The sequence below is a fragment of the Podarcis erhardii genome (genome assembly GCF_964252035.2).
Source record: "Podarcis erhardii genome assembly, chromosome: 3".
Taxonomy (NCBI): domain Eukaryota; kingdom Metazoa; phylum Chordata; class Lepidosauria; order Squamata; family Lacertidae; genus Podarcis; species Podarcis erhardii.
In genome coordinates, this window is record NC_138507.1 from 105518656 (window position 1) to 105543339 (window position 24684).

The 24684-nt window shown below is 45.5% G+C and overlaps 1 protein-coding gene across 1 annotated transcript in view; it reads right to left on the bottom strand.

The window, feature by feature from the left end:
* Positions 1-24684, bottom strand: part of PTK7 (protein tyrosine kinase 7 (inactive)) — a 110579-nt gene that overhangs the window by 26851 nt on the left and 59044 nt on the right. Inside the window, exons 2-4 of the mRNA XM_081854565.1 lie at positions 6830-7123; positions 3005-3107; positions 1932-2122 (exon numbers count right to left, since the gene is read on the bottom strand). Coding sequence (XP_081710691.1) covers positions 1932-2122; positions 3005-3107; positions 6830-7123 — 588 coding nt within the window. The remainder of the gene's footprint in view (positions 1-1931; positions 2123-3004; positions 3108-6829; positions 7124-24684) is intronic.

Below are 24684 nucleotides of genomic sequence, written 5' to 3' on the forward strand. Positions count from 1 at the left end.
GTAATGGTTTATCGCATAAGACCCTAGGCCTAGGACCCTCGAACCTACGAGACCGCCTCTCCCGGTATGCCCCACGGAGAGCCTCAAGGTCCATAAATAGAAACACCCTAGAGGTCCCAGGCCCTAAGGAAGTTAGATTGGCTTCAACCAGAGCCAGGGCCTTTTCAACACTGGCTCCGGCCTGGTGGAACGCTCTCCCTCATGAGACCAGGGCCCTGCAGGATCTGCTTTCTTTCCGCAGGGCCTGTAAGACGGAGTTGTTCCGTCTGGCCTTTGGCTTGGAGCCAATTTGATTCCCTCCCCCTCTTTCTTTTTTCTTTTTCCTTTCTCCTCCTGTGATGAGGCTGCATTTTAATATTTTAATGTTGTATTTTAATCTTGTTTTTAAGTTGTATTCATTCAACTTTTTTTATTGTTGCTTGTTAGCCGCCCTGGGCCCGGCCTTGGCTGGGGAGGGCGGGGTATAAATAAAAATTATTATTATTATTATAGCCCATCTGTATCTGGTCCACAATGGCCCATCAGATGCCTATAGGAAGCCCAGGAAATGAGCACAGCACTTCTTGAGCCCCAGCAAATAGACCCAAAGGCATACTGCCTCTGACCCCGAAATAATATATAGCCATCATGACTAGCGGCCACTGACAGCCTTGTGCTTCACTGTTACTCCTTGTGGCAGTCAACCACCCGGTGTCAGGGGTGGGTGCCAGGAGCAGTAACAACTCATACGGTTTCAGCGAACTCTCTATTCAAAGACACAAGCAACTCAGGAGGCCAAGCCTAGTGAGCACAGCAACTCTTCCCGGCAGATCTTGCCCCAATGAGGCAGTTGCGAGGACTGAAGGTCCCGGCCTTCCCACAGTTCCCTAAGTCTCTTCTTTCCCTGGGTCCTTGCCAATCAATCTGAGACTCTGTTGCTTTGTCTGTCTTTGCTCCACCCTCTTCATACCTCTTCTGGTCCTAGAAGACCAGTGGGGAGAGGAGCTGGTCGCGGCAGGAGGGGGAGACCCCCTGGCTTCTTCAGCAGCCTCTCTGATCTCCTCATCCCGGTCTGCTCCCTCTGACCACTCATTGTCATTCCACCACCAATCTCCTGTCTCTGTGTCTCTAAGCCTACTTCCCAGCTGGTGCCTCCCCGGTCCATGACACTGTGTGCAGTCTGAAGAAGCACTTATTTGTGTCCCTCCTGAATTACCTAGGGTTCCTACCTCAGGGTCAATACAGTGGTTCCTCTGGTTATGAACTTAATTTGATCCAGAGGTCTGTTCTTAACCTGAAACCATTCTTAACCTGAGGTACCACTTTAGCTAATGGGGCCTCCCACTGCAGCTACGCTGCCGCCACACGATTTCTGTTCTCATCCTGGGGCAAAGTTCTTAACCCGAGGTACTACTTCCTGGTTAGTGGAGTCTGTAACCCAAAGTGTTTGTAACCTGAGGTACCACTGTAGTTTCCTTTCTTAAAATAAAACGCAAAGAGGCACAAGAGAATGAGGACAGGGGCTTTTATATCTGCAGACACACCACTGGCTAGAATGCAACATCCAAGCAGGTCCACCACCATGATGAAAGATTCTTCTATACAGTGGTACCTCGGGTTAAGAACTTAATTCGTCCTGGAGGTCCGTTCTTAACCTGAAACTGTTCTTAACCTGAGGTACCACTTTAGCTAATGGGGTCTCCTGCTGCCGCCACGCCACCACCGCACGATTTCTGTTCTCATCCTGAAGCAACGTTCTTAACCCGAGGTATGAAGCATCTGTAACCTGAAGCGTCTGTAACCCGAGGTACCACTGTAGAGCTGTCTGCAAAGGCCCCTGTGGTTATCTCTTGGATGCAGTCCTTGGGCAATTACATCCCTGGGCTTACCCTGTGTCCAACAAAAGGCCATCACTCGAGACCTTTCCCACAATGAGGAACACACCCACTTGCCTATGATGTTGAGAGTGAAGTTGTTGCTGCTGCACACCGAGGCCATGGCGTTCCGAGCACAGCAGAAATAGACCCCGTTGTCATCCGAACTGGCGCTCTTGAGGGTCAACGTCTGTTCCTTGTTGCTGACAGAATAGTTGGTTCGGTCGTTTTCAATCTGGGTCCCATCCCGGAACCACTGGCTCGTCGGGCTGGGAAGACACAGGCAGTTTGATTACAGCCAACAGGGAAATCATCAAAACTCTCTGAATCATTTTCAAATTCCCACAGCATATTCAGGCATCAGCAAGAGGGATGATAATCTACCTTCTCTCAGAAGTTCAGATTTGTTCTATTAAACTCTTCTTCTGCTTAAAAGTTTCTTGAAGAACGAACCAGACTGAAATACGCCTGAATATATGGGAGGATAATGTCTGGGATACAGCAATGTCTGAGCACCTCAGACATTGCAGGAGGGCACTTAAAGGCATAATGAATAGAGATACCTTCCAATAAATACGGGCCCCTTTAACTATGTTAATGACCCAAATCAGGACCTTGTTATGCCAGCCGCTCCATATTCTCAATGGAGAGGCTATGTTTAATATATTTGAATGTTGAATGTGTACGTGCATGTCTAGAGACCATGGATAAAACAAACACCATTGCAAGTACTGCTGGATAAGTCAAAACAAAACAAATTCCTTCCAGTAGCACCTTAAAGACCAACTAAGTCAGTTCTTGGTATGAGCTTTCGTGTGCATGCACACTTCTTCAGATACACTGAAGAAGTGTGTATCTGAAGAAGTGTGCATGCACACGAAAGCTCATACCAAGAACTGACTTAGTTGGTCTTTAAGGTGCTACTGGAAGGAATTTGTTTTGTTTTGACTATGGCAGACCAACACGGCTACCTATCTGTGCTGGATAAGTGTTTGATATCTAGTGCATTTGTTTAAAAACCAATTAAAAAATTCGTTAAAGAAAAGTTTATTGGAGGAAGGAGTTTCCAAGGGTGTCTTTTCTGGGGTGGGAATGCAGGAGAGGTAGCCGGGAGAAACCGTTTCAGATCATTCACACTGGCGACTCCTTACCGAGGGTGCCCATCGATATGGCATTGCAACGTTACTGGAGCAGAACTCTGTATATCTTCCACTCTGGCCGGGTTCTTCAGGACAACTCCCCCTGTTTCGATCCCTAATGAAAAGAGGGTGGGGAAAGAAAACAAAACAAAGGTCACTTTCAGGCCTCTGTGCTTTGGAAATGGAAGCATCCATATACCTGACACCAGGTGTCAAAGGGTCACTACAGGAATGCAAGACGGCTTCCACCTTTGCATGATGGCACTTGCTCTGCACTGGGGAAAACCCCCACTGAGCTGTGTATTGGCAATGCAAACCATTTATCAGTCCTGCCTATATTATTATTATTATTACTATTATTATTATTATTATTATTATTATTATTATTATTATTATTATTACATCAGGTACTTTTATATTGGGTTAAACCACAGAGCCTAGGGCATGCCGATCAGAAGGTCAGTGGTTCAAATTCCTGCAATGGGGTGAGCTCCCTTTACTCGGTCCCAGCTCCTGCCAACCCAGCAATTTGAAAGCACATCAAAGTGCAAGTAGATAAATAGGTACCGCTCCGAAGGGAAGGTAAACGGCGTTTCCGTGCGCTGCTCTGGTTGTCCAGAAGCAGCTTAGTCATGCTGGCCACATGACCCGGAAGCTGTACGCCGGCTCCCTCGGCCAATAAACCCCAGAGTCGGCCACGACTGGACCTAATGGTCAGGGGTCCCTTTACCTTTACTTTACTTTTATATTAACACATAAACTTTAGGAAGCCTTAGAGTGGCAGCCACAGGTGAAAATGCTAGTAAGATACAGCCTCTGTTCAATTTGTGCTTGGAGATAGCTATACAAAAAGTAGCGAGCTCTCATGGGGCAGCCAGCTCTGCACCTGCTCGAGCCCTGGGGTACTGAGAACAGGAGGCCAGGTAATAACTAGCAGAAGAAGTGTTGTGCCACCTATAGTTTGAGGCTCAACAAAAACGGCAGGTGGAAAATTTCGGTTTCCATATGGAAGGCTTCCATTCTATGTGGCTGGCAAATTCCCCCAGTCAAAGAATTAGGTATATATGGGTCAAAAGGAGGGGTGGGGGCCCTGCAGCCCTCCAGGTGTTCCTGGACTACAACTCCCATGAGTTCTGGCTACTGGCCTTGCTGGCTGGGGCTAGTGGGTGTTGGGAGTCCCAACCAACACCTGGAGAGACACAAGTTCCCTACCTCTAGTCCAGTGTTTCCCAACCTTGTGCCTCCAGCTGTTTTTGAACTACAACTCCCATCATCCCTGACTAGCAAGACCAGTGGCAAGGGATGATGGGAATTGTAGTCCAAAAACAGCTGGAGGCACAAGGTTGGGAAACACTGCTCTAGTCAAAAGTTATTGATATTTCAAGGAGCAGCCCTGCCACGGTGGCAGATGGAGCAAAGTCTAGGCTCTCTTGTCAAATGCCTATATTTACAAATGCTCCAGTCATATGTAGTACTTGTTGTTTTGGTGCATCACAAAAGTCCTGGGACGTTTCCAAAGCAGCGCCTGAAATTTGCCAGGCGCATTTTTCACCTGTCTATCAGTGAAGTCGCCCAGGTTGCCAGGATGACACCTACAGTCACCAACATCTGGAGATACATTCCTTGTCTAAGGAGCCATTTGCTTATAGATCTTGAGTTTCTAACACTGTTCCAAAGTTAGAGCTGTCATACGTCCGGATTTTCCTGGAAATTAACAGGATTTCAAAAGTGCAGTTGACATCCGGGGGGGGGGGGAGGAGGGGTTTCTGAAAAGCGGCGCTTTGTCCTGGCTCAACAACTGGCTCAACAACTTTCAGGGTGTCCTGGCTTTTTACTTTTTGAAAGATGGCAACCCTATCCAGAGTGGACTTTCTACAATTACATTGCAGCAGGTGAGAGCTATTGTATATGTTATCTGATCACACTGAAGAGCACAGCTGGGCCACTAATGAGGATGTCACATTCCTGTGGCTCTGCGGCAGAATTCATGGCAGGATGGAGAGAGAGAGGGGGAGAGGGAGAGGAAGAGAGAGAGAGGCAAACATCGAAATGTGCCAGGCAGAGGATTTACACCTGAGGTGCTAAACCTGAACCAGCAGGCCAAACCAGACATTCTCTCCATTGCTTACATCTGTCTCCTTGCAAATCCCTCCTAACTCCTTTTGCGTTGGCCTCACTATGAACCAAGAATGACATTTGCAATAGGCTTCAGTACAACCTGGCTCTAAAAGCTGGCTCAGCCCAGGTGATGGCCAATGGGACTAAGCTACTGTAAGAGAGCCGTAAAGCTCTGCCATTTCAGCAGCTGCTTTCTGGAACAATTGCTCGCCTCAGGGAAAAATATGCAGCTGCAACTCACGGGAAGGTTATGCATTTAATCTTCATCCCACCTTTTTGCAGTGGGGCTGATGGCAGAAGATGCGCAGGGTTGCGAGGCAGCCTCTGATCAGAGACAGACCTGCTTGGCTCCAGGCTTCGGGCCAAGATAGTAGCTGCACACTTTCCTTGCAGTTTTTTGCCTACCGGGAGGGGAGAACAGCAGTTTCTCCAAAGCCCCTTTTCCTTGCTGCCTGCTGAGCGCATTCTTGTGCTGGCATGATTGAGAGAATACATATGTGTGCGCACGGAAAGAGAGTCTGAGCACACCAAGCGCGCCTGCGATCTGGGTGAAAGGAACAGCAGGTGCATGTTTTAAGGTACGCATTTGTATGTGTCGCAAAATTGGCTATTTTAAGGTCCTGGCTTTTTGAGTAACGGTTCACACAAAAGTGGACTTTCCTGATAACCTAACAACGATGTGGAACCCAGGGTAAAAAAAAAAGGGCCTTGTAACATGATGTCAAATTTTTGCGCAGGCTTTCTCTAGAAAGTAGCCTGAGGTGTTTTTCTAGGTCGTTTAGCCACCAACTCTTATTCTCTATTATACTACAGTGGTACCTCAGGTTAAGTACTTAATTCGTTCCGGAGATCCGTTCTTAACCTGAAACTGTTCTTAACCTGAAGCACCACTTTAGCTAATGGGGTCTCCCGCTGCCGCCACGCCGCCAGAGCACGATTTCTGTTCTCATCCTGAAGCAAAGTTCTTAACCCGAGGTACTATTTCTGGGTTAGCGGAGTCTGTAACCTGAAGCGTATGTAACCTAAAGCATATGTAACCCGAGGTACCACTGTATTTGTTTTTCTACTCTTCAGCCCAAAGGTTCCTAATGTGGTACATAACAATAGTCGTACCTTGGTTCTCGAACACAATCTCTACTGGAAGTCCGTTCGGCTTCCGAAAACGTTCAAAAACCAAGGCGCAGCTTCTGATTTTCCGATTGGCTGCAGGAGCTTCCTGCACTCAATTGGAAGCTGCAGAAACTGCGTTGGACGTTCGGCTTCCAAAAAACGTTCACAAACTAGAACACTCACTTCCGGGATTGCGGCATTCGGGAGCCAAAACGTTTGACTCGCAAGGCGTTTGACTTCCAAGGTTATGACTGTATATTGAAATATACAAATCCATACCAACCCCACAAAACCCAGCTTCTTGTCTGTGTATATAGTTTAGACTAGATATAAAGTTGGTGTGTATGAAAAACCTTTGGAGGGGGGCGGGTTTGGTTCCCACTGTTGGTTTTTTAAAAAAGTGATTGTATATTTGTATACAAGCAGTTTGGAGGCTACTCTTTTAGTTTGTTGCCATAATTATTTTTTAACACTTTCAGGAAGGCTTCTCTCTGAAAGGTAGCACATACATATTTCAAATACAATCAATCATTCATGCCAGTTTGGATTCAATAATGCTGGTGCCGAAACCAGCCAACCAAGCCCAGTTTGTAACCAAGGTGCGCTTACACTTTATGTTAAAAGACGCATTTGTGGTCCGAGCTTCTTCTCCAGTCACTACGTTCCTGGCCACACACTGGAAGTTCCCGCCATCTTGATGCCGGTCGACAGATGTGAACTGAAGGCTGCTCCCTTCCTTGAATCGGCGCTCAGTGTCCTGGACGGGGACCCCATTCTGCAGCCACTCAAACTCTGTGTCTCTTGGGTCCTCCACTTCGCAGCGCAAAATGGCGCTGCGGCCATGAAAAGCATCCTGGGAGTACGGCTCCTTCGTGAAGGATATCTTAGCTTGAGTCCCAACAGCTGGGGAAAAAACAAAGGAGAAAGAAGATAAGACCTCAAACCGTGGAAGTTTTTTTTTTTTTAAGGGGTTAAAGAGGAAAACAATATGCATCCTTAAATTATAGTAAGACTAACATATTGGGCTGCGTTGGAAGAATCCGAGCGGCCACTGAAAAGATCAACTAAATTTCTAATTATTGGGATTGTGGAGATCGTTAAAAATTCCATTGACACTTATAATAATTCTTCTGCAAAGGTTCTTCTCTCCTGCCCTGAGCTATTAGAAGAAGAAGAAGATGAGTTTGGATTTGATATCCCGCTTTATCACTACCCGAAGGAGTCTCAAAGCGGCTCACATTCTCCTTTCCCTTCCTCCCCCACAACAAACACTCTGTGAGGTGAGTGGGGCTGAGAGACTTCAGAGAAGTGTGAATGGCCCAAGGTCACCCAGCAGCTGCATGTGGAGGAGCGGGGAATCGAGCCCAGTTCACCAGATTACGAGTCCACCACTCTTAACCACTACACCACACTGGCTCTCTAAAATGTATCCGGGGCAAGAGTGTGCTGTTGCCACAGGCAGAAGACCAGAACCCTCAAAAAGCCTGATGCACACCCAACACGCTGTTCTCAAGTTTGAGTTGTGAAGCTCTTTCGAAAATGGCAGGCTCTAGTCTACTGCTATGGCCTGACTGTAAGCTGCATGAGTCTTTTCCTCCCGATGACACAAAAGCAAACTTCTAGTGGCTTTCCACTAGTAAGTTACCAAAAAGTTTTTAGACCTTCAAAATATGGTGGAAGAGCATGCTTCTAGCCCTGAAATAATGCTGCTTCCCACATGATTAGTAATATACTCTCCAACGATGGCATTTACACAAGGAAAGTAGTCTTGCAAGAAAGAGCCCATCTAGAACATGTAAACAGAGCTGGAGCTTCAAGAAAGGACGAGCGTCAACATTAAACTCCTCTCCAATCCACGCCACCTAGCTGTCTAGGTGTCGAGCACATTGCTGTAATGTGAAACCCACACAAAGGCATTCTATCCTAACTTGTAAATTCAGAATGGAATAATTTTATGTGGAAAGAAGAGTTTTATTGTTAAATATATACCTTAACAAGGCCCTGAAGCGCTTATGAGATGGGCACCACCTGGACACCAAAACTGAGATTTGCCAGACCTAACAGCAGGAGCTTTATTGCCTTAAGCTATAAAGACTAAGGCGCCATAGCTGGACTGTAAATGACTCTTACGTTTTACGGATCACAAAATCAGAGTAGGGCCTCCCAGAATCCTCAGTTCACACATGCGGGAAATGTTTACAAGGATCCGAAAGCTTGTTCAGATGACCCTGAGCAGTGAACCACAACTCCATTTTCCCAAGATTATTTCAAAATTTATAACATGGGTTTTTCAGAAAATTTCAAACTGGATTCTACCCCCCACCCACCCCCCGGACATACTAAATTAACTGGGATCAAATTCAGCAGGTTTGAATATGTGCTTTTGGTTTTAATTTACCGTGCTCACACACCCAAACACACACACTGTTCAAAAAGAAGAAAGTCTTTGTGTGCATGCGCACACACATTTTTGAAATAAATATTTTAAATGCATGCTTCCTAGGGATAATCACCTAGGGGGAAGAAATAAGTTAATTACAACTTAGAAACTGCCCAGTTTGTCTGGTATTATAGCTAATCCTTGGGTTAGCAATTAGCATTACACACACACACACACACACACACACACACAGAGGATTTTCAGAAATGGAAAATATTCTGTGTTTACTCCCAGCAAGGTATTATCTGATGGAGGTAAGGAGAGGCCTTGCTGTCAACCTTACCCAATTTGTGTCCCAAAGATCAAAAGCAGAAAGCAAAGCAGCTATAGCTTAAAATTAGGGTTGTACGAATGCTTCTCAAGGCTTCGAAATTCAAAAGGCTATATTTGATGAGGTCCAAGAAAAAGGAGGTGCATCGCTATGGGAAGCAGGAGGAGCTGGTAGCATTTGCCATTTTTTTATGTTTGTGTGAATATCCCAAGCGCTCCCTGTTGCTTGAGTAGCACATGGAAGGATTCTGCCTCCTATAAGATTGCACAAAAGTATTTTTTTTAAAAAAAAGGTTTGAAAGATGACCAAAATCATGGTGGGTATGGGAAAATGTTGTTTCACTGTTCACTACTGATGTCACAGGTCTAAGAAGACATCATAGCAAACTGAGGTCCAGTGCAGAGGGCCTTCTGGCGGTTCCCTCGCTGCGAGAAGCCAAGCTACAGGGAACCAGGCAGAGGGCCTTCTTGGTAGTGGCTCCCTCCCTGTGGAACGCCCTCCCACCAGATGTCAAAGAGAACAACCACCACCAGACTTTTAGAAGACATCTGAAAGCAGGAATGTTTGATGGATTACTGTATTTTAATATTTTGTTGGAAGCTGCCCAGAGTGGCTTGGTATGATGATGATGATTAAAGCAATATTGGTAGTGATGGAGAGACACATTTTCCCAGCAACAACATTTTGAGTGCTTGTGGGGAAAATGCTACTCCATGACTGTGTCTGGATGCATGACTGTGCTAACTTAAGGGAAAGGTGTGTGGTGATTTATTTATTTTTAAATCCTTCTGCAAAAACTTGTTGCACAAATTGAGAAACTGAAAAAGGCAGGGTAGGGAATTGTTAGCCTTCGTTGCATTAAAGTGTGTTTCAGCCATCCTTTGAACTTGAAAAAAAATGGATCAAGAGGCTAGACCTGTGGGTTGTCAAATGAAGATGGGAAAAAATGGCTAAGAAGCACCATTCTACAGCAGCCTGAAATATCCCCTAATAACCCTTGCCTGGTCTTGAAGCTGCTAGCTCTGCAAATTCCAAAGCTTTGCTGCAACTGGGGTTCATCATTTTGCGGCTACCTGGAATGGTCTAACCTGAAGCTCATGTGTTTCAAAATTTTCAAAGGAGGGTCTCAGAAGCGAGGGAAGGGGCGACATTTCCGCACATAAATGTCCTTTGAAGAAAGCTTACTGAAAGTCGGTGCTTTGATCTGGCCAATAAACAGATATAAAACGGGAATGGGCATAGCCCGTGGGCTCTTTCCTTCAGATGCTGCAGTAAAAATCTGTACTGGAAGCCTGTAGGGGAGTTCCACCTAGCAGATGTTTCCAAGGCAAATAAAAGCTGAAGGGTTTCTTTGTACCCTTCCGCAGATACGCAAGATGCAGATCACAAGCCCTGAACACGCACCCAGGCAGGTAAACAGACACATCTCCGCATTCAGGACAAATCTAAGGCACGCAATCTACCTAGGTTTGCTGTCCTGGGAAATTTTAAAAAGTGGTCAGACGCTTTACTTTTTACCTAGGGCAGGTGGGTGGGCCTTCAGATGTTGTCAGACCTCAGGGGACATGCTCAGGAACGATGGAAATTGTAGTCCACCAACATCTGGAGAGCCATCTATTTGCTGCATGAAGAAGTGGTTTCTATTATCTGTCCTGAATCTTCCAACACTCAGCTTCATTATACCTGTATACCTGAAGGAGCGTCTCCACTCCCATCGTTCAGCCCGGACACTGAGATCCAGCGCCGAGGGCCTTCTGGCGGTTCCCTCATTGCGAGAAGTGAGGTTACAGGGAACTAGACAGAGGGCCTTCTTGGCAGTGGCACCCACCCTGTGGAACGGCCTCCCACCAGATGTCAAAGAGAAAAACAACTACCACACTTTTAGAAGACATCTGAAGGCAGCCCTGTTCAGGGAAGTTTTTAATATTTAATGCTGTATTGTTCTTAACACTTAATTGGAAGCCACCCAGAGTGGCTGGGGTAACTCAGCCCGATGGGTGGGTGTAAATAAGAAGAAGAAGAAGAAGAAGAAGAAGAAGAAGAAGAAGAAGAAGAAGTCTATGAGTTCTAGTGTTCTGGGGGGATGGCGACTTTTCTCTACCTGCTTTCTCTATTCCTTGCATAATTTTATAAACTTCTATCGTGTCACCTCTTACATGTCCTTCCTCTAAGTTTGTTTCCCAAACTTGGGTTTCAAGCTGTTTTTCGGACTGCAGTTTTGTAGTCCCAAAACACCTGGAGACCCAAGTGTGGGAAACCCTCCTCTAAGCTAAAGGGTCCCAAAGTTGATGTGACAATGAGTAACTTGCATGCAGCCTCAATCTCCCCTCTTCCCAGAGCAGGCCAGACCTGACTTCTGAGACCTGCCAGCAATGCGAATTGAGGCTTCACATCCATGAGCAACAGTTCATCCTTTCAGTCTTTTCCTGTGTGTCCCTATTCAGAGAGCGTCCGCAAACATGTTAACTCGAGTTATGCAGAAACTCAGCATCAGATTTCTGAGTTTACACCCCTATGCAGAACGCGAGATGCAAGAACTAACTTGATAATTGCTTTTATAATAATACTAGCGCTAATACCTACAGTCAGTGAGTTTGTGTGATGGTAGCACCAGCAGAATTAAATTTAACCAGTTGTTACTTGGTGGTGCAAATGGGGTCTTAGTCAGCAGAACAGCCTGAGGTGCTGTGAGTGGCCTATGTTGTGTTGTGCTCTCTCTCCCTCTGCCTCTCTCTCTCTCTCCAGGAAGGAAGGAAGGAAGGAAGGAGGGTTTCAACTGCATCAATGAGTAACTGCAGCTGGAATGGAGCAATGGAAAAGGATCAATGAATGGCAGGAAGCAGAGGTTGAATGGCTCCTACCTCACCCAACAACCAACTGGGACTTCTGGGTCACGCCGCTGACAGAGAGCAAGTTGGGTCATATGGCCAGTCCTGAGGACACATGCCCATTGACAACGCCACGGTGGGAATTGGTCCGCCGTGAGTGAACCTAGCAGCAGAATCAGGCTAGCTTCCTACCTCGGAGATTTCACAATTAGCGCTCTGAAGCCAGCGCCCACAAATAGCTGCACATTTTTGCGCTCCTCGGGTTACAAGCTGGCCATAGAAAGGCAAACAAAGGGTAATTCAACAGTTGCTGCTCTCGATCTGATGCCGTCCCCAGGAATGAGCTCTCACGTGGAACAAGGCCAAGGGAGCTTGGTATTTCAGGGTCAGTCTGATACGAGACAGATGCTAAGAGGCTTATGCATTATTATTTTTGTAAGTGTCATTTTTACTGAGGAAAACTGCAAACAAAATGCCGCCGCTGTTCTGCAGCTTTATTTATTTATTTACTTGTAATGTTTATCGCCCGTTCTTCATAGCCAAAGCAATCCCAGGGCGTGTGATTATATTTACAACCAATGCAAAGTAAATATTAAGCCAAAAGCAGCCAAACGAAAAAACAAACCCCCGGGACTTACAACAATTGAGCAAAGAGGCTTCGTAGATCGCTAGCAGATCCGTTTATGAACACCAAGGATCTGAAGTTCTAAAGGATTTCAAATGGGGCCTTCTGCCACTGAACTACGAAGCTTTCACAGCAATCATCCACTCAAAATCATATTGTATATATGTGTGTGGCAGTTGCGTACAGTCATACCTCGTGTTACGTTTGCTTCAGGTTCAGCGTTTTCAGGTTGCGTCCCACGGCGACCCGGACGTACCGGAAAGGATTACTTCTGGGTTTTGCCACTCACGCATGCGCAGACACGGGTTGCGTTCTGCTCATGTTGCAAACGGGCCTCCAGAACGGATCCCGTTCACAACCAAAGGTACCACCGTGCTTTGATGCTGATGAAAACGCTTGTGAAGAATATACCCTTTTTTGACTCAGCCGTGGTTGAATGTCATCACCTTGTACTGAAATGACGCCACTACTTGCGACAATTAATTTACTTGAGAAATTCCACTGATGACTGCAACCTTGTTATTAGCTTCTCTGGTCTTCATATTCCTTTGCATGCTGGTTATATATGACCAAATTCTCTTCAACAATACCCCTGCTGTTATCAGAGCTGCTACTCTGCAATTAAAATATTTGTTCTGTTCTGTTAAGACTTCTGTGCTTATTCCCCCTCTCCCCACAGACCACACAATAAATGTCCAGGTAATAAAGACTATTATAGGTCCAGTCATTCTGTGACGTAACCCATATTCCTGCAAACTGCACTGTAGGTTTCCCCATCGTCCCAACGCACAGTTTTATATCTCTGGTTATCCAGCAACAGATGTTAGTATAATCATGGCTCCCCTCTACATGAACTGAATTCAGGAGCCTCTAAGTTTTGTTTATATCTCCCAAGACACAGGGTCAGTATATTCACCAGCACAGATGAAAAATGGAAGCAAAAAGGAGTTTGCATTATTTTAGTCAGTGTCACCAGGTGTAAGCTCTTCTAGGTTTGTTTATTATTTTCCCCATGACTTACACTTAGCTTTTTAAATTATGAAGTGTCTGTTGAGAGAGAGAGAGAGAGAGAGAGAGAGAGAGAGAGAGAGAGAGATGGATGGACAGTGTATGTGTGTGTGATTTAAGTCCCAATGCATTCCAACAGAAGGCTTTCAATGATGGTTAATTTACACAACTGCTGGGTCCTGGGGAAGGGCCATAGTTCAGCAGAACAGCATCTACCTTGCATACAGAAGGCCAATCCCTCTCATTTCCAGGTAGGGCTGCCTGACTGAAACCTGGGACAGCCACTGACACAGCTGGACCAATGGTTCCTTAAGTTCACATGGCCTTAAGGTAAGCAGCTGTCAGGGACGGGTAGGCAAAGAGGAGTGGTGGGAGGCACCAGCTGGGGAACCCCCAAGGGAAACCCCAGAAGAAGGCTCAGAGCCAGGGGGTGGGTGGTGGGACACCGAGGAGAGGTCAAAGGGAGAGGATTAGGAGGAAGGCCTGGATGCTGAAGGGGCAACAGGGTTTAGTGAGCGGGAGGAACCTGTGACAGGGAGCAGTTCAGACACCGAGGCTGAAGCAGAGGAGGGGGACTGAGAGACTGCTAAAGAATCTGGGGAGTCTCCTGCTGCGACAAGCTCCCCTCCCTGCTGGTCTCAATGAACGTGCAGGTTGACTTCCGGGTTGACGCGATCGGTTAATGGCGGATTCCCTCCGAGCTCCGGAGGGAATCGGCTCCGCTGAAGACGGGTCTTGCCGCGCCGGCGACGCGGGGACCCTTAGAAACCACAGGTGCTGATACCTGTGGACTTGGTGACTCAGTGGGCACCTTAAGCGCCCTCCTCGACAATCGAAGAGCCTTTTTAAAGGCTACGGAGAGGGTACGAGGAGCGGCGTGGTGCTGGGAGTAGATCGCTACTTCAGTGGAGTGAAGCCGCAAGCCATTGCCAGAGAGCGTCAACTTTCTTCCCGAAATTCGGACTGGAAACAAATACCCCGTGAGTAGAAGGAAATTCGGATTCTAAAAAATTTATACCTTTAATTTGGAACGACCGGGGGGGATGTGCTAAAGGGAAGTCCGCACCCCCCCCACATACAGATAATCTGAAGCAAGGAGTGAAGAACTAAGATCGAAAAATCTTTGTGTCTTTTGAGATTGACAAGATATTCCATGAATTTGAAAGAATAAGTTTTCTTTTTATGCCGGAGGGAAGAGAGGAATTTGAAATTTTTGTGTACCCCCCCCCCCGGACCCGGGAGTGTCCCGCGTATGAACCTAGCGCAAAAGAACAGGAGTTTGACAGCTGTCAAATGAGCTGTCAAACGGATGGATAAAGATAAGAATTGAATTACTTTATATCTCTCTGGACTAAAGGTGTTACATTTAACTAGAAGTGGTTGGAAACAAAGTAAATAACAAAGTAAAAGACTGTTGGTAAAGAACTTTGAGTAACTGGAACCCCCCTATGGGGAATCAGTGACATTACAATGGCTGCAGAAGGAAAATTACTGGCAGAAATAGAAAGAGCCTTTTTTCTCGTGGGAACCTTACAAGAGCAGGCTATGGCTATGGACAAACAACTTACGACCTTGATTTCCAAAACAAGCAATCCTGCTGATGGAACAAAGGATGTGACTGTGAAAGATTCTGCAGTTGAATCAGGAAAGATATCTTTGGAGCTGGTGGAAGAGGAGGAAGGAGGGGAAAAAGTACAGACAGAAAATATCAAGCAGAAATCTACGTGGTCAGGAAACAAAGAAGAAGTCTTTTGGATTACAAATTATGGAAAGATGAGAAAGATGAGAAAAGCAAAGGAGGAAGTCTCGGGATATTATGGAACATTGGAAATTAAAAGAGCAAAGAAATACAACTGGGACTTCCTCCTCTTTACTGACTTTTATGACTTTGAATATGGGGGATCTTTGGCAGAATTTTGGCAGCAAGTTTTTTTAATTAGGTTGGGAGTGAGAGAAGATGATGTGACTGTGACAGATATCCCTCGAGACCTGAAGACCAACAAAAAGGACCACCAACAAAATAGTCAGAGAGAGACTGACAGAGACTTGAAGGCCTCTGATGTGAGGAATCCGGGCTAGGAGTTGTATGGGTGGACATTTATTTGGGAAGGGACAGAAACCGGGGCAGGGAGGGAGGGGGAAAGCAGAATCTAAAAAATTTATGACTTTTGTGTTTTGTTATTTTGATTTATATTTTAACATAAAAAAGGGGAAATTTATGGTATAAGAACCTAGGTCGATCTTAGAAAAAGGATTTAATGTATATAAGAGAATGGGACAAATAAAATTTGGCTTAACAAAAAGAATCAAGTTTAAATATAATAAGAATAGGGGAAAGAGAGGGATAAGAACTTGCTGAATTAAATATGGAAATTGGGATGTATGGGGGGTGGGGGGAGGTCAGTGAAAGATATAGAATGTGAAAATTCAATAAAAAATTTATAAAAAAAAAATCAATGAACGTGCAGGTTAAGGAGGAGGGCGGAGAAGAGGCCAGAGGTGGGCAGGTGCAGTTTGAGACTGCTTGGGAAACATAGGGAGAGGAGGGGCCTTAGAAAGGGTTGAAGGCAGGGGCCTTCAGTCCCGGTAACTGCTCCATAGGGGCAAGACCAGGGGTCAGCAAACTTTTTCAGCAGGAGGCCAGTCCACTCTCCCTCAGACCTTGTGGGGGGCCGGACTATATTGGGGGGGGGGATGAACAATTTCCTATGCCCCACAAATAACCCAGAGATGCATTTTAAATAAAAGGACACATTCTATTCATGTGAAAACACGCTGATTCCCAGACCCTCCGCGGGCCGGATTTAGAAGGCGATTGGGCCGGATCAGCCCCCAGGCCTTAGTTTGCCTACCCATGCACAAGACCTTCTGGGTTGTGTTGCTGAGTTATATATCACTGGATAGTTACCTTCACTGACAAGGGAACCCTGAGTCTTTCATGCTGACCTGAGTCTGACTCCAGCCCCAACAGCAGCTTATTGCATGCACGGCTTACACTCCCATGTGGTAAAGGGCTTGGTGAAACCTAAATGGTATTTCCACAACTGCACATCACCGCAAGGGCACACATTAGGCCAGATCCTCAAGGCCACAACTGAAACCAGTCGTGACCAACTCCCCTTTTCCTCCCTCACTTTGTCTTTTTCCCACTCTCTCCCATTCCATCTGCCTTATACTTTCCTAAGCTTTCTCTCCCCCCCCCCCCCCCGCCTAGAGACACCTGCAAGAGCGTCTAACCTTGCTGCTCGGATCTTTGCAACAAAATCCACAGGCACATTACAATTTAGATGGCGAAAAGAAATAGACAAATCTGGCATGTGACGCCCAAATAGCCAGGTGCCAGGCAGATACTCGTCAGGTGTTCTGTATCTCTGCATTGCTGCTAATGCTTCCTTTACAATGCTGGTCACACCTTCATTTTTGAAACACTAGGGAACCTGAGTTCAGCTGCAGTCAGCTAACATGTACCAGTCTCAGAGTGCTCTTGTCATTAATTCATCAGGAAAGGACGCAGGCACACGCCATAGGTCACTTCCCTAGCTGACCTGATCAGCTCTACAGTCAGAAGAAATCATATGTTCAGAAGAGAACATAAGCAGAAATCCAGAAAAAACAAAACTGGATGGTACTTGTTGAAATTTGATCACATAAACATTCACTCAATTTAGCAGAACCGTTAGATGTGTTGAAAGGAGGTTCACCTTGTTTTCAAGCCAAGCCTAATGAAAGCTGCACATAGTAATAATAATAGTAATAATATTAATAATAATAAACTGTAAAACAATTCTTCTGAGTCTTTTCTGATATCTCTGTTATTATACTACAGTGGTACCTCGGGTTAAGTACTTAATTCATTCCGGAGGTCTGTTCTTAACCTGAAACTATTCTTAACCAGAAGCACCACTTTAGCTAATGGGGCCTCCTGCTGCCGCCGGAGCACGATTTCTGTTCTCATCCTGAAGTAAAGTTAACCCGAGGTACTATTTCTGGGTTAGCAGAGTCTGTAACCAGAAGCGTATGTAACCTGAAGCATCTGTAACCCGAGGTACCACTGTACCTGCCAAGACAATGACTATGATGCTCTGAGACTTTCCCAACCAAGATGGCAGTCTAGTCTCTCCTTAAAGAGAGCAGTTTAAAATATCTCAAAAGGTCTGGATGAATTACTATACAGTGGTATGTCGGGTTATATACGCTTCAGGTTACATATGCTTCAGGTTACAGACTCCGATAACCCAGAAATAGTACCTCAGGTCAAGAAGTTTACCTCAGGATGAGAACAGAGATCGCGTGGTGGCAGCACAGAAGCAGCAGGAGGCCCTATTAGCTAAAGTGGTGCTTCAGGTTAAGAACAATTTCAGGTTAAGAACAGACCCCCAGAATGAATTAAGTTCTTAACCCGAGGTAACACTGTAGTTACTTACTTACACCTCGCCCATCTGATTGGGTTGCCCCAGTCACTCTAGGTGGCTTCCAATAGAATACAAAGTCTGCGTATACCAGATCCATTTTATTAAGACAACACAAATCACACTCTTGCCATCAAACACTTGGCAAAAGAGACACAACCCCTCCTCCCTCCTTCCTCACATTATCACAGGGACCTCCTCTTAAGAACTCCTCAACCCCTAGATCTTGTTGAGTCCATCCTTTCGCTTTCAGGTCAACTGAATTATGTACCCATCACCCTTTAAGGATGAAAATAACATTTAAATGGTGTGTCAAAATAACATTTAAATGGAGAGAGATGGTTAGATATTTGCAGTCAAGACAATATGCAACTCACTTTCCACATCTCCAGCATCTCTTCCTAGGCCAGGAGCAACCTCCCAGACCTCCCTCACACTGGATCAGGCTGCAATTTAGTCTTTAAGGCTACATGTACTTGAAAGTAAGTGACATGCGACGCAGGTGGTGCTGTGGTCTAAACCACTGAGGCTCTTCGGCTTGCTGATCAGAATGTTGGCGGTTCGAATCCCCGCGACGGGGTGAGCTCCCGTTGCTCAGTCCCTGCTCCTGCCAACCTAGCAGTTCGAAAGCATACCAGTGCAAGTAGATAAATAGGTACCGCTGCGGCGGGAAGGTAAATGGCATTTCCGTGCACTCTGGTTTTTGTCACGGTGTTCCGTTGCGCCAGAAGCAGTTTAGTCCTGCTGGCCACATGACCCGGGAAGCTGTCAGTGGACAAACGCCAGCTCCCTCGGCCTGAAAGCGAGATGAGTGCTGCAACCCCATACAGTTATACCTCATGTTATGTCCGCTCCACGTTACGTTCTTTCAGGTTACGTCCCGCAGCAACCCGGAAGTACTGGAAAGGGTTACTTCCGGGTTTTGCCACTCGCGCATACGCAGAAGTGCGAAATGATGTCATGCGCATGCGCAGAAGTGGCAAATCGCAACCCATGCATCTGCAGACGCACCGCTGTGGGTTGTGCTCTTTTCATGTTGCGAACGGGCCTCCAGAACGGGTTCCGTTCACAACCAGAGGTACCACTGTAGTCACCTTTGACTGGACTTAACTGTCATGGGGTCCTTTACCTTTTTTACGGGACAGAGGGGAACTTACTTCCAAGTACATGCATAGGATTTCACTGATACTTTTTTCTTTAACAGGGAGGAAAGGAAGAGAGGCACCCAGGGATAGGTATTTAGTGGGCATCAAATCTGGGCAGCCAGAAGACCTTGTAGCCCTAGTCCTTGCCAGAAGAAGGATGTTGTGGGAGAACTGGAGCAAGACAAGGTGACCCATGCATTTTATGGGCACCTCCGGCAAGGAATAATCTTAATACAAGCTCTCCAGACAATGAACAAGCCAAGCCAAATGCCAGCCCCCACCCTTTCACCTTCCACTCCCCATCCTCAAATCCCAGATTGCTAGTCAGCGTTCCTTGAGATTAATTCCCGCCCCCATCTAAAGACAGGTCTAATTCTCTCATCCTGGTGAGAGAGGAATGCCAGAGGCCGTTTCCATCATCAGCTGCCGCACACCCACAATAATGACTTACAAGGATGCCCTGTTTATCCATCAATTCACGGCAGCTGCTGCCTATACAACAAAGGCCGACTAAGTATCTCAAGGCTACACAGCAAAGGGAAACACATGTTCCTATATTAAGATGCATAAGTGAAATTAGCAATGCTGCATATCAATTTCATTGCAAATTTTAACACACCAAATGTTTGCCATCCAATACACTAAGACAGATTAAAAATAAAGGGCGATAAACATGATAGGGGTACTACATGTGTTTCTTCATGTGCTCCCAAGCTACTAGCAATAAAGCACATTGACTCTACTATTTAACCATGCAGGCATCTTATTATTAGATTTCTCTCATATGTAACTTACATTAAAATAGCTTAGCATATGCTTCTCATGTATATTTCATATCTCTTTTAATCAAGACTTCTGTGTTATATTTTATTCCTTTTTAACCACTATGGCATCCCAACAGATTAGTTTGTGCCTTCTCTTGTATGCGACACACACTACATTAAAATAGCATATGCTTTCCATGTATATTTCACCTCTCTTTTAATCAACGCTTGTATATTATATGTTATTATTTCTATTTAACCATGCAGGTCTCTTATTTGTGTCTTCTCTCATATGTGACTTGCGCATTACATTAAAATAGCTTAGCATACATTTCATTTTCTTTTTCAATCAACACTTGTACATTCTTCTGTTAGACACTATCATGGAAGGGGCATATCGAGGCTGCGAAACTCAGAGCGCAGAAAGCTTGTGGGAAAGCTAATGAAATTCTATTTTACGGTGGGTGGCCAGTTACTAGAACCCGTGTTGAAAATCTTTGCTAGTAAAGTGGTTTCCCAAATGCTCCATGGAGTAGCAATATGGGGCATGGATCCAAATGCTAACATTCTTCTATTATAAATGTGTGTGTTTTATCTGTTTATCTGTCAGTCTGTCTGTCTGTCTGTCTGTCTATCAGCTATCTATCTGCTGGATTTTCTGGGCAAGACTCCATTCGCATAAAAGATAAATTTAAAAGTGTTGTGGGTACTTTTCACATTCAACATATACAGAGGAGAGAAACCATCCAAGATATCCTGCAATTTCAAAACGAGATAAGAGAGCACAAGTTAAAATTAGTTTCAACTTTAAAATCACGGAAAGGGCTGGGAAATAATAAGGTCTGAAAGCAAGATGTGCACAGCTCTCGCTTGACTTTTTCTCACCACCATGGGAACATATTTTCAAGCTCAACTTCACAATAACTACTTTTTTCTTTCTGTGATGTTTATTAGCAGCACAGAAAGTTTACTGGGGAGCCAGAAATAATGCTTGCCAATACTATACTATCTCAAGTTTCGTTTGAGAACGCTGCGATTCCTCTCAGGCTCATCATAAATGAGAAGATAAGAAAAGGCAGATAAGTCTCTAAAAGACAGCTTGTCCGTTTCTACCAAACTTCCTTCTGCCATGTGCAGCTTTGCAGAATAGAGTGCTGAGCTATTATCTCATTTCCAGGAACAGCAAGACCCATCAGCCCCTGGCCATAAAACTGAGCTTCATCGAAGAACATGGCTCTGAATCTTCTGCAGATGCATATAGCCCTCTTGCTAAAGAAGATAAAAGCCCTGTGGCATCAGTCCGAAGGTCCATCAAGTTCAGCACCTTGTTCTTCAAGAGACCAGCCAGGTGCCTCTGGGGAGGCCTGCAAAGCAAGACCTGACCATAAGCACCTCTTTCCCCGCTTGTGGTTTGCAGCAGCTGGCATTCAACTTCACAGAAAGAGTTTGCCAAAGGAAGTTTGAAAGCCATTGATCTACAGCAAAGGAGAGAGAAAACAAATTCCGTAATGCTTTGCAGGGAAGCGTATGAGTTGCAGAGGCAGCAACTCAAGCAGTAACTTCCAAGGAGATCTGCAAGGGCAGAAGGTTCCCATGACAAACACACAAGACCATCAGCGAGCCACACAGGGAATATCGCTTAAATATCTTTATTAGGCTTCACAGGACATTTTCTGGCGGCGGTGTCGGCTGGAGCAGCAGAGGAGGGGTGGGGAGGCAGACTTCTAAAAGCAGCAGCCTTTGCACAGCCCTTTCTCTGCTTGTTGGAAGCAAGGGAAAGGCGGTTGCGAGCGCTCATTTCCTGCCCTACGACAAATTACACCAAGTTCAGCAAGACAGAACGCCGCTTGTGTTCACGCTGCTTACATAAGAAGTGAAGTGTGCAACCTTCTAAAATAAGCAGTTTTCTTCCTTGCCCCATCTCTGAACGAAACCATTGCCCCTTGTATGCCGTTCCTTGGGGCAGGGGGCTGTTTGCTCAATCCCGCCACCTCAAATGCAGCTCTGCAAGAGAAAGGCATCAAATGCATTGATATCACACATACGAGAGAGATTGGTACAGAGAGCTGACCAGGCGCTAACCCCGAAACTGCATGGCAACAAGAACAAATCTGGGGAGGGGGGGTTAAATGCAGCACTCCAGCATTTTGTGAGGATGCACACTTGGGATTTAGATCGCTGGTTAGGAAAAAGACGAGGGAACTCGAGCTGTGTTCATATCTATGCCATCTATTGTCAGGAACAGGTCAGCAATAACTCACAAGGTGTCAGTGAAATTAATTAAGACTTCTGGGTATAGGGCGGTATATAAATTCAGTAAATAAATAAAATTATGCAAATCCCCCCAGCGTTTCAGCTGATCCGCTGGCTCTTTGAGCACGCACGCTGAAGAAACATACAGCTCCTGTCCCTCTCACTCCGATATACCGGTAGTTTATTAAATAGTTTAGTACAACATTTGATTCAGAATATTCCCCCCCCCTTTTCCTCCTCTAAAAACTAGTTGCGTCTTATGGTCAGATGCGTCTTATGGAGCGAAAAATACGGTAATAATAACTCTTTATTCAGACAAACTGAACAGCCCAGGACTAGTGATTACGACAACTCTTCCTGGTAGGTCTTGCCCCAAGTAGACAGTTGTGAGGACTGAAGGTCCCAGCTCTCCAAGTCTCCCCTGGTTCCTTCCCAAGCAATCTGAGGCTGCTCCTTCATATTGCCTGTCTTTGCTCCGCCCTGTTCATTCCTCTCCATGTTCTGGGGACCAAGGGATAGGGGAGCTGGTTGAGTAGGAGACCCCTTGACTTCTTCAGCAGCCTGCCTGATCTCTGCTTCTTGGTTCCCTTCTTCCCCAGCCTCCATTTCTGCCTCTGGTTCTGGACTGTCCTTTTCTAAAACCCTGTTGCCTCTTCAGCTTCCAACACCTCCCCCCACAATCTGCTCCCTCTTCTCCCTCTGACCACTCATTGCCATCCCACTGCCAATCCCTTGGTTCTGGGCCTTCTTCCTTTGGGGATTCCCTTGGGGAGGGAGGTTCCCCAGCTGGTGCCTCACACCATTCCTCTACATCCAGACGGTCCAATGATATTTACATTACTTAAAACGTTAACAGGGGCCATTCTTGGTGCATGTTTTGCGAAAGGCATTGCGTTCAGAGATTTATCTGTCTATTTTCTTAAAGTTCACATACTGTTTGTTGAAAACAAACAAACCCCAGTGTGGTTTGCAAAAAGAATAAAACAATAAACTTATCAGCGGAAACAGCCACTTACAATGTCCCAAAAGTAATTTTGAAAAGTGATAAGCTAAAAACCAGATTAAAAATGCAAGTTGACATTCCCCGTAACTGGATAGACTTGCCTTAAAACACACACACACACACACACACACACACATACACACACACACACATATATATATCTGTATGACACCAGTGAAGGCACCTGCCTGATGTCAACAGTCTATGTCAACAGTCTGGAAGTTCCAAAGTGTGGGCACTACCACACCTAAATATCAATTTCTCTCCAGTTAGAAATTTCTTACAAATTTATAATAATCTCAAATCTCACTAGTTCATCTTGCAAAGCTGACCTGAGAAATTAAGAGTGTGGCTGAAAGTCTTACAATTAATTAAATAATAATAATAATAATAATAATTACTATTACTTGAATTTATTTACCACCCAAACCCCGGGGTCTCAGGGGCGGTTCATTAAATAAAATCAAGATATAAAGCCACAAAATACCCAATAAAAAGAAAAACAACAACCCAATAGCCCCCCCCCAAAAAAACCTACATTTTAAAAGGGCAAAGGATGTAAATGAGATCAACCGAAGGCCTGCTTAAAAAGGAACACATTTGTCTGCCGCCTAAAGGTGTGTGATGAAGGCACCAGGCAAACTTCCCTGGGGAGAGCATTTCACAGACGGGGAGCCACTGCAGAGAAGGCCCTGTTCTCACGTTGCCACCCTCTGGACCTCTCGAGGAGGGGGGCACACAAAGAAGGGTCTCAGAAGATTATCTCAATCTTACATTTGTGTGTTTCTAAACTACAGGGCAAACTTGAAAGCTGTTCTGGTTTCAGCCGAAAGGATCACACACACAAGACGGTGATCTGCATTGATTAGAGGAGTGAATAGCTCCATTGTACTTCGTGACCAAAAATAGAGGCCAGCCGCTACAGTGCCGTCAGCAGCAACTGCTAAAGAAGGCCTACTTGAAGTGTGAGACGGTCTGCATTTTATTCTTTCTCCCAAGCACAGGTGTCGCAGAGACTCGGCACTTCAGTTTTGGCACAGACGTTCCTATACAAACCCATTAAAACTAAAAAGCAAACCGTAATAAATAAACAAACAGTTGTGATTTGAGTGCTTTTGCCCTAAGAAGTACTTAAAATAAATTGAATAAAATAACTTTGAAGTTTTCCACAGCGGCTGCCCATCGTGATTACCTTAGTAGCCAAATAACTGCGTGCAAAAAATATAATTTCGCCTTCATGTCCTCTCTCTCTTCCTTTTGAAGAACACTGGTTTTACTGGAGCGCAAAGCCTTCTGATTGTTCCAGTAGGCAACTTTTTAATTAAGGCGAGTAGATGAGGTGAGGTGCCTTTGCGAGGGAAGGGGGAATTAACAAGGTGCATTTGTTTAGAGTGGCAAAACTAAGATTGGAAAGCCAAGCGCTCTCCCCACAAATGGGGAAAGCTTCACACCCAACTTCATAACATGTTGAAAACAGCATGTGTATCTCTACTGAAGGTAAGGAGATTGCGGAAGGAATTCAACACAGCGCTAAGGAGATCATTGCTTATGGTTTGTTTGGCGGGAAACAAATCACAAACCTGGATTCAGAGACAGTGCTAAGCCAAACCATGCCTTGATTCTTGGTGGTGCGGCAGGGGCAAAGCAAAGCACTTACAACTTTAGACCCAGGCACCAGTACACAGCCCATTCACCTCCAAACCATAGGGCAGTTTAAC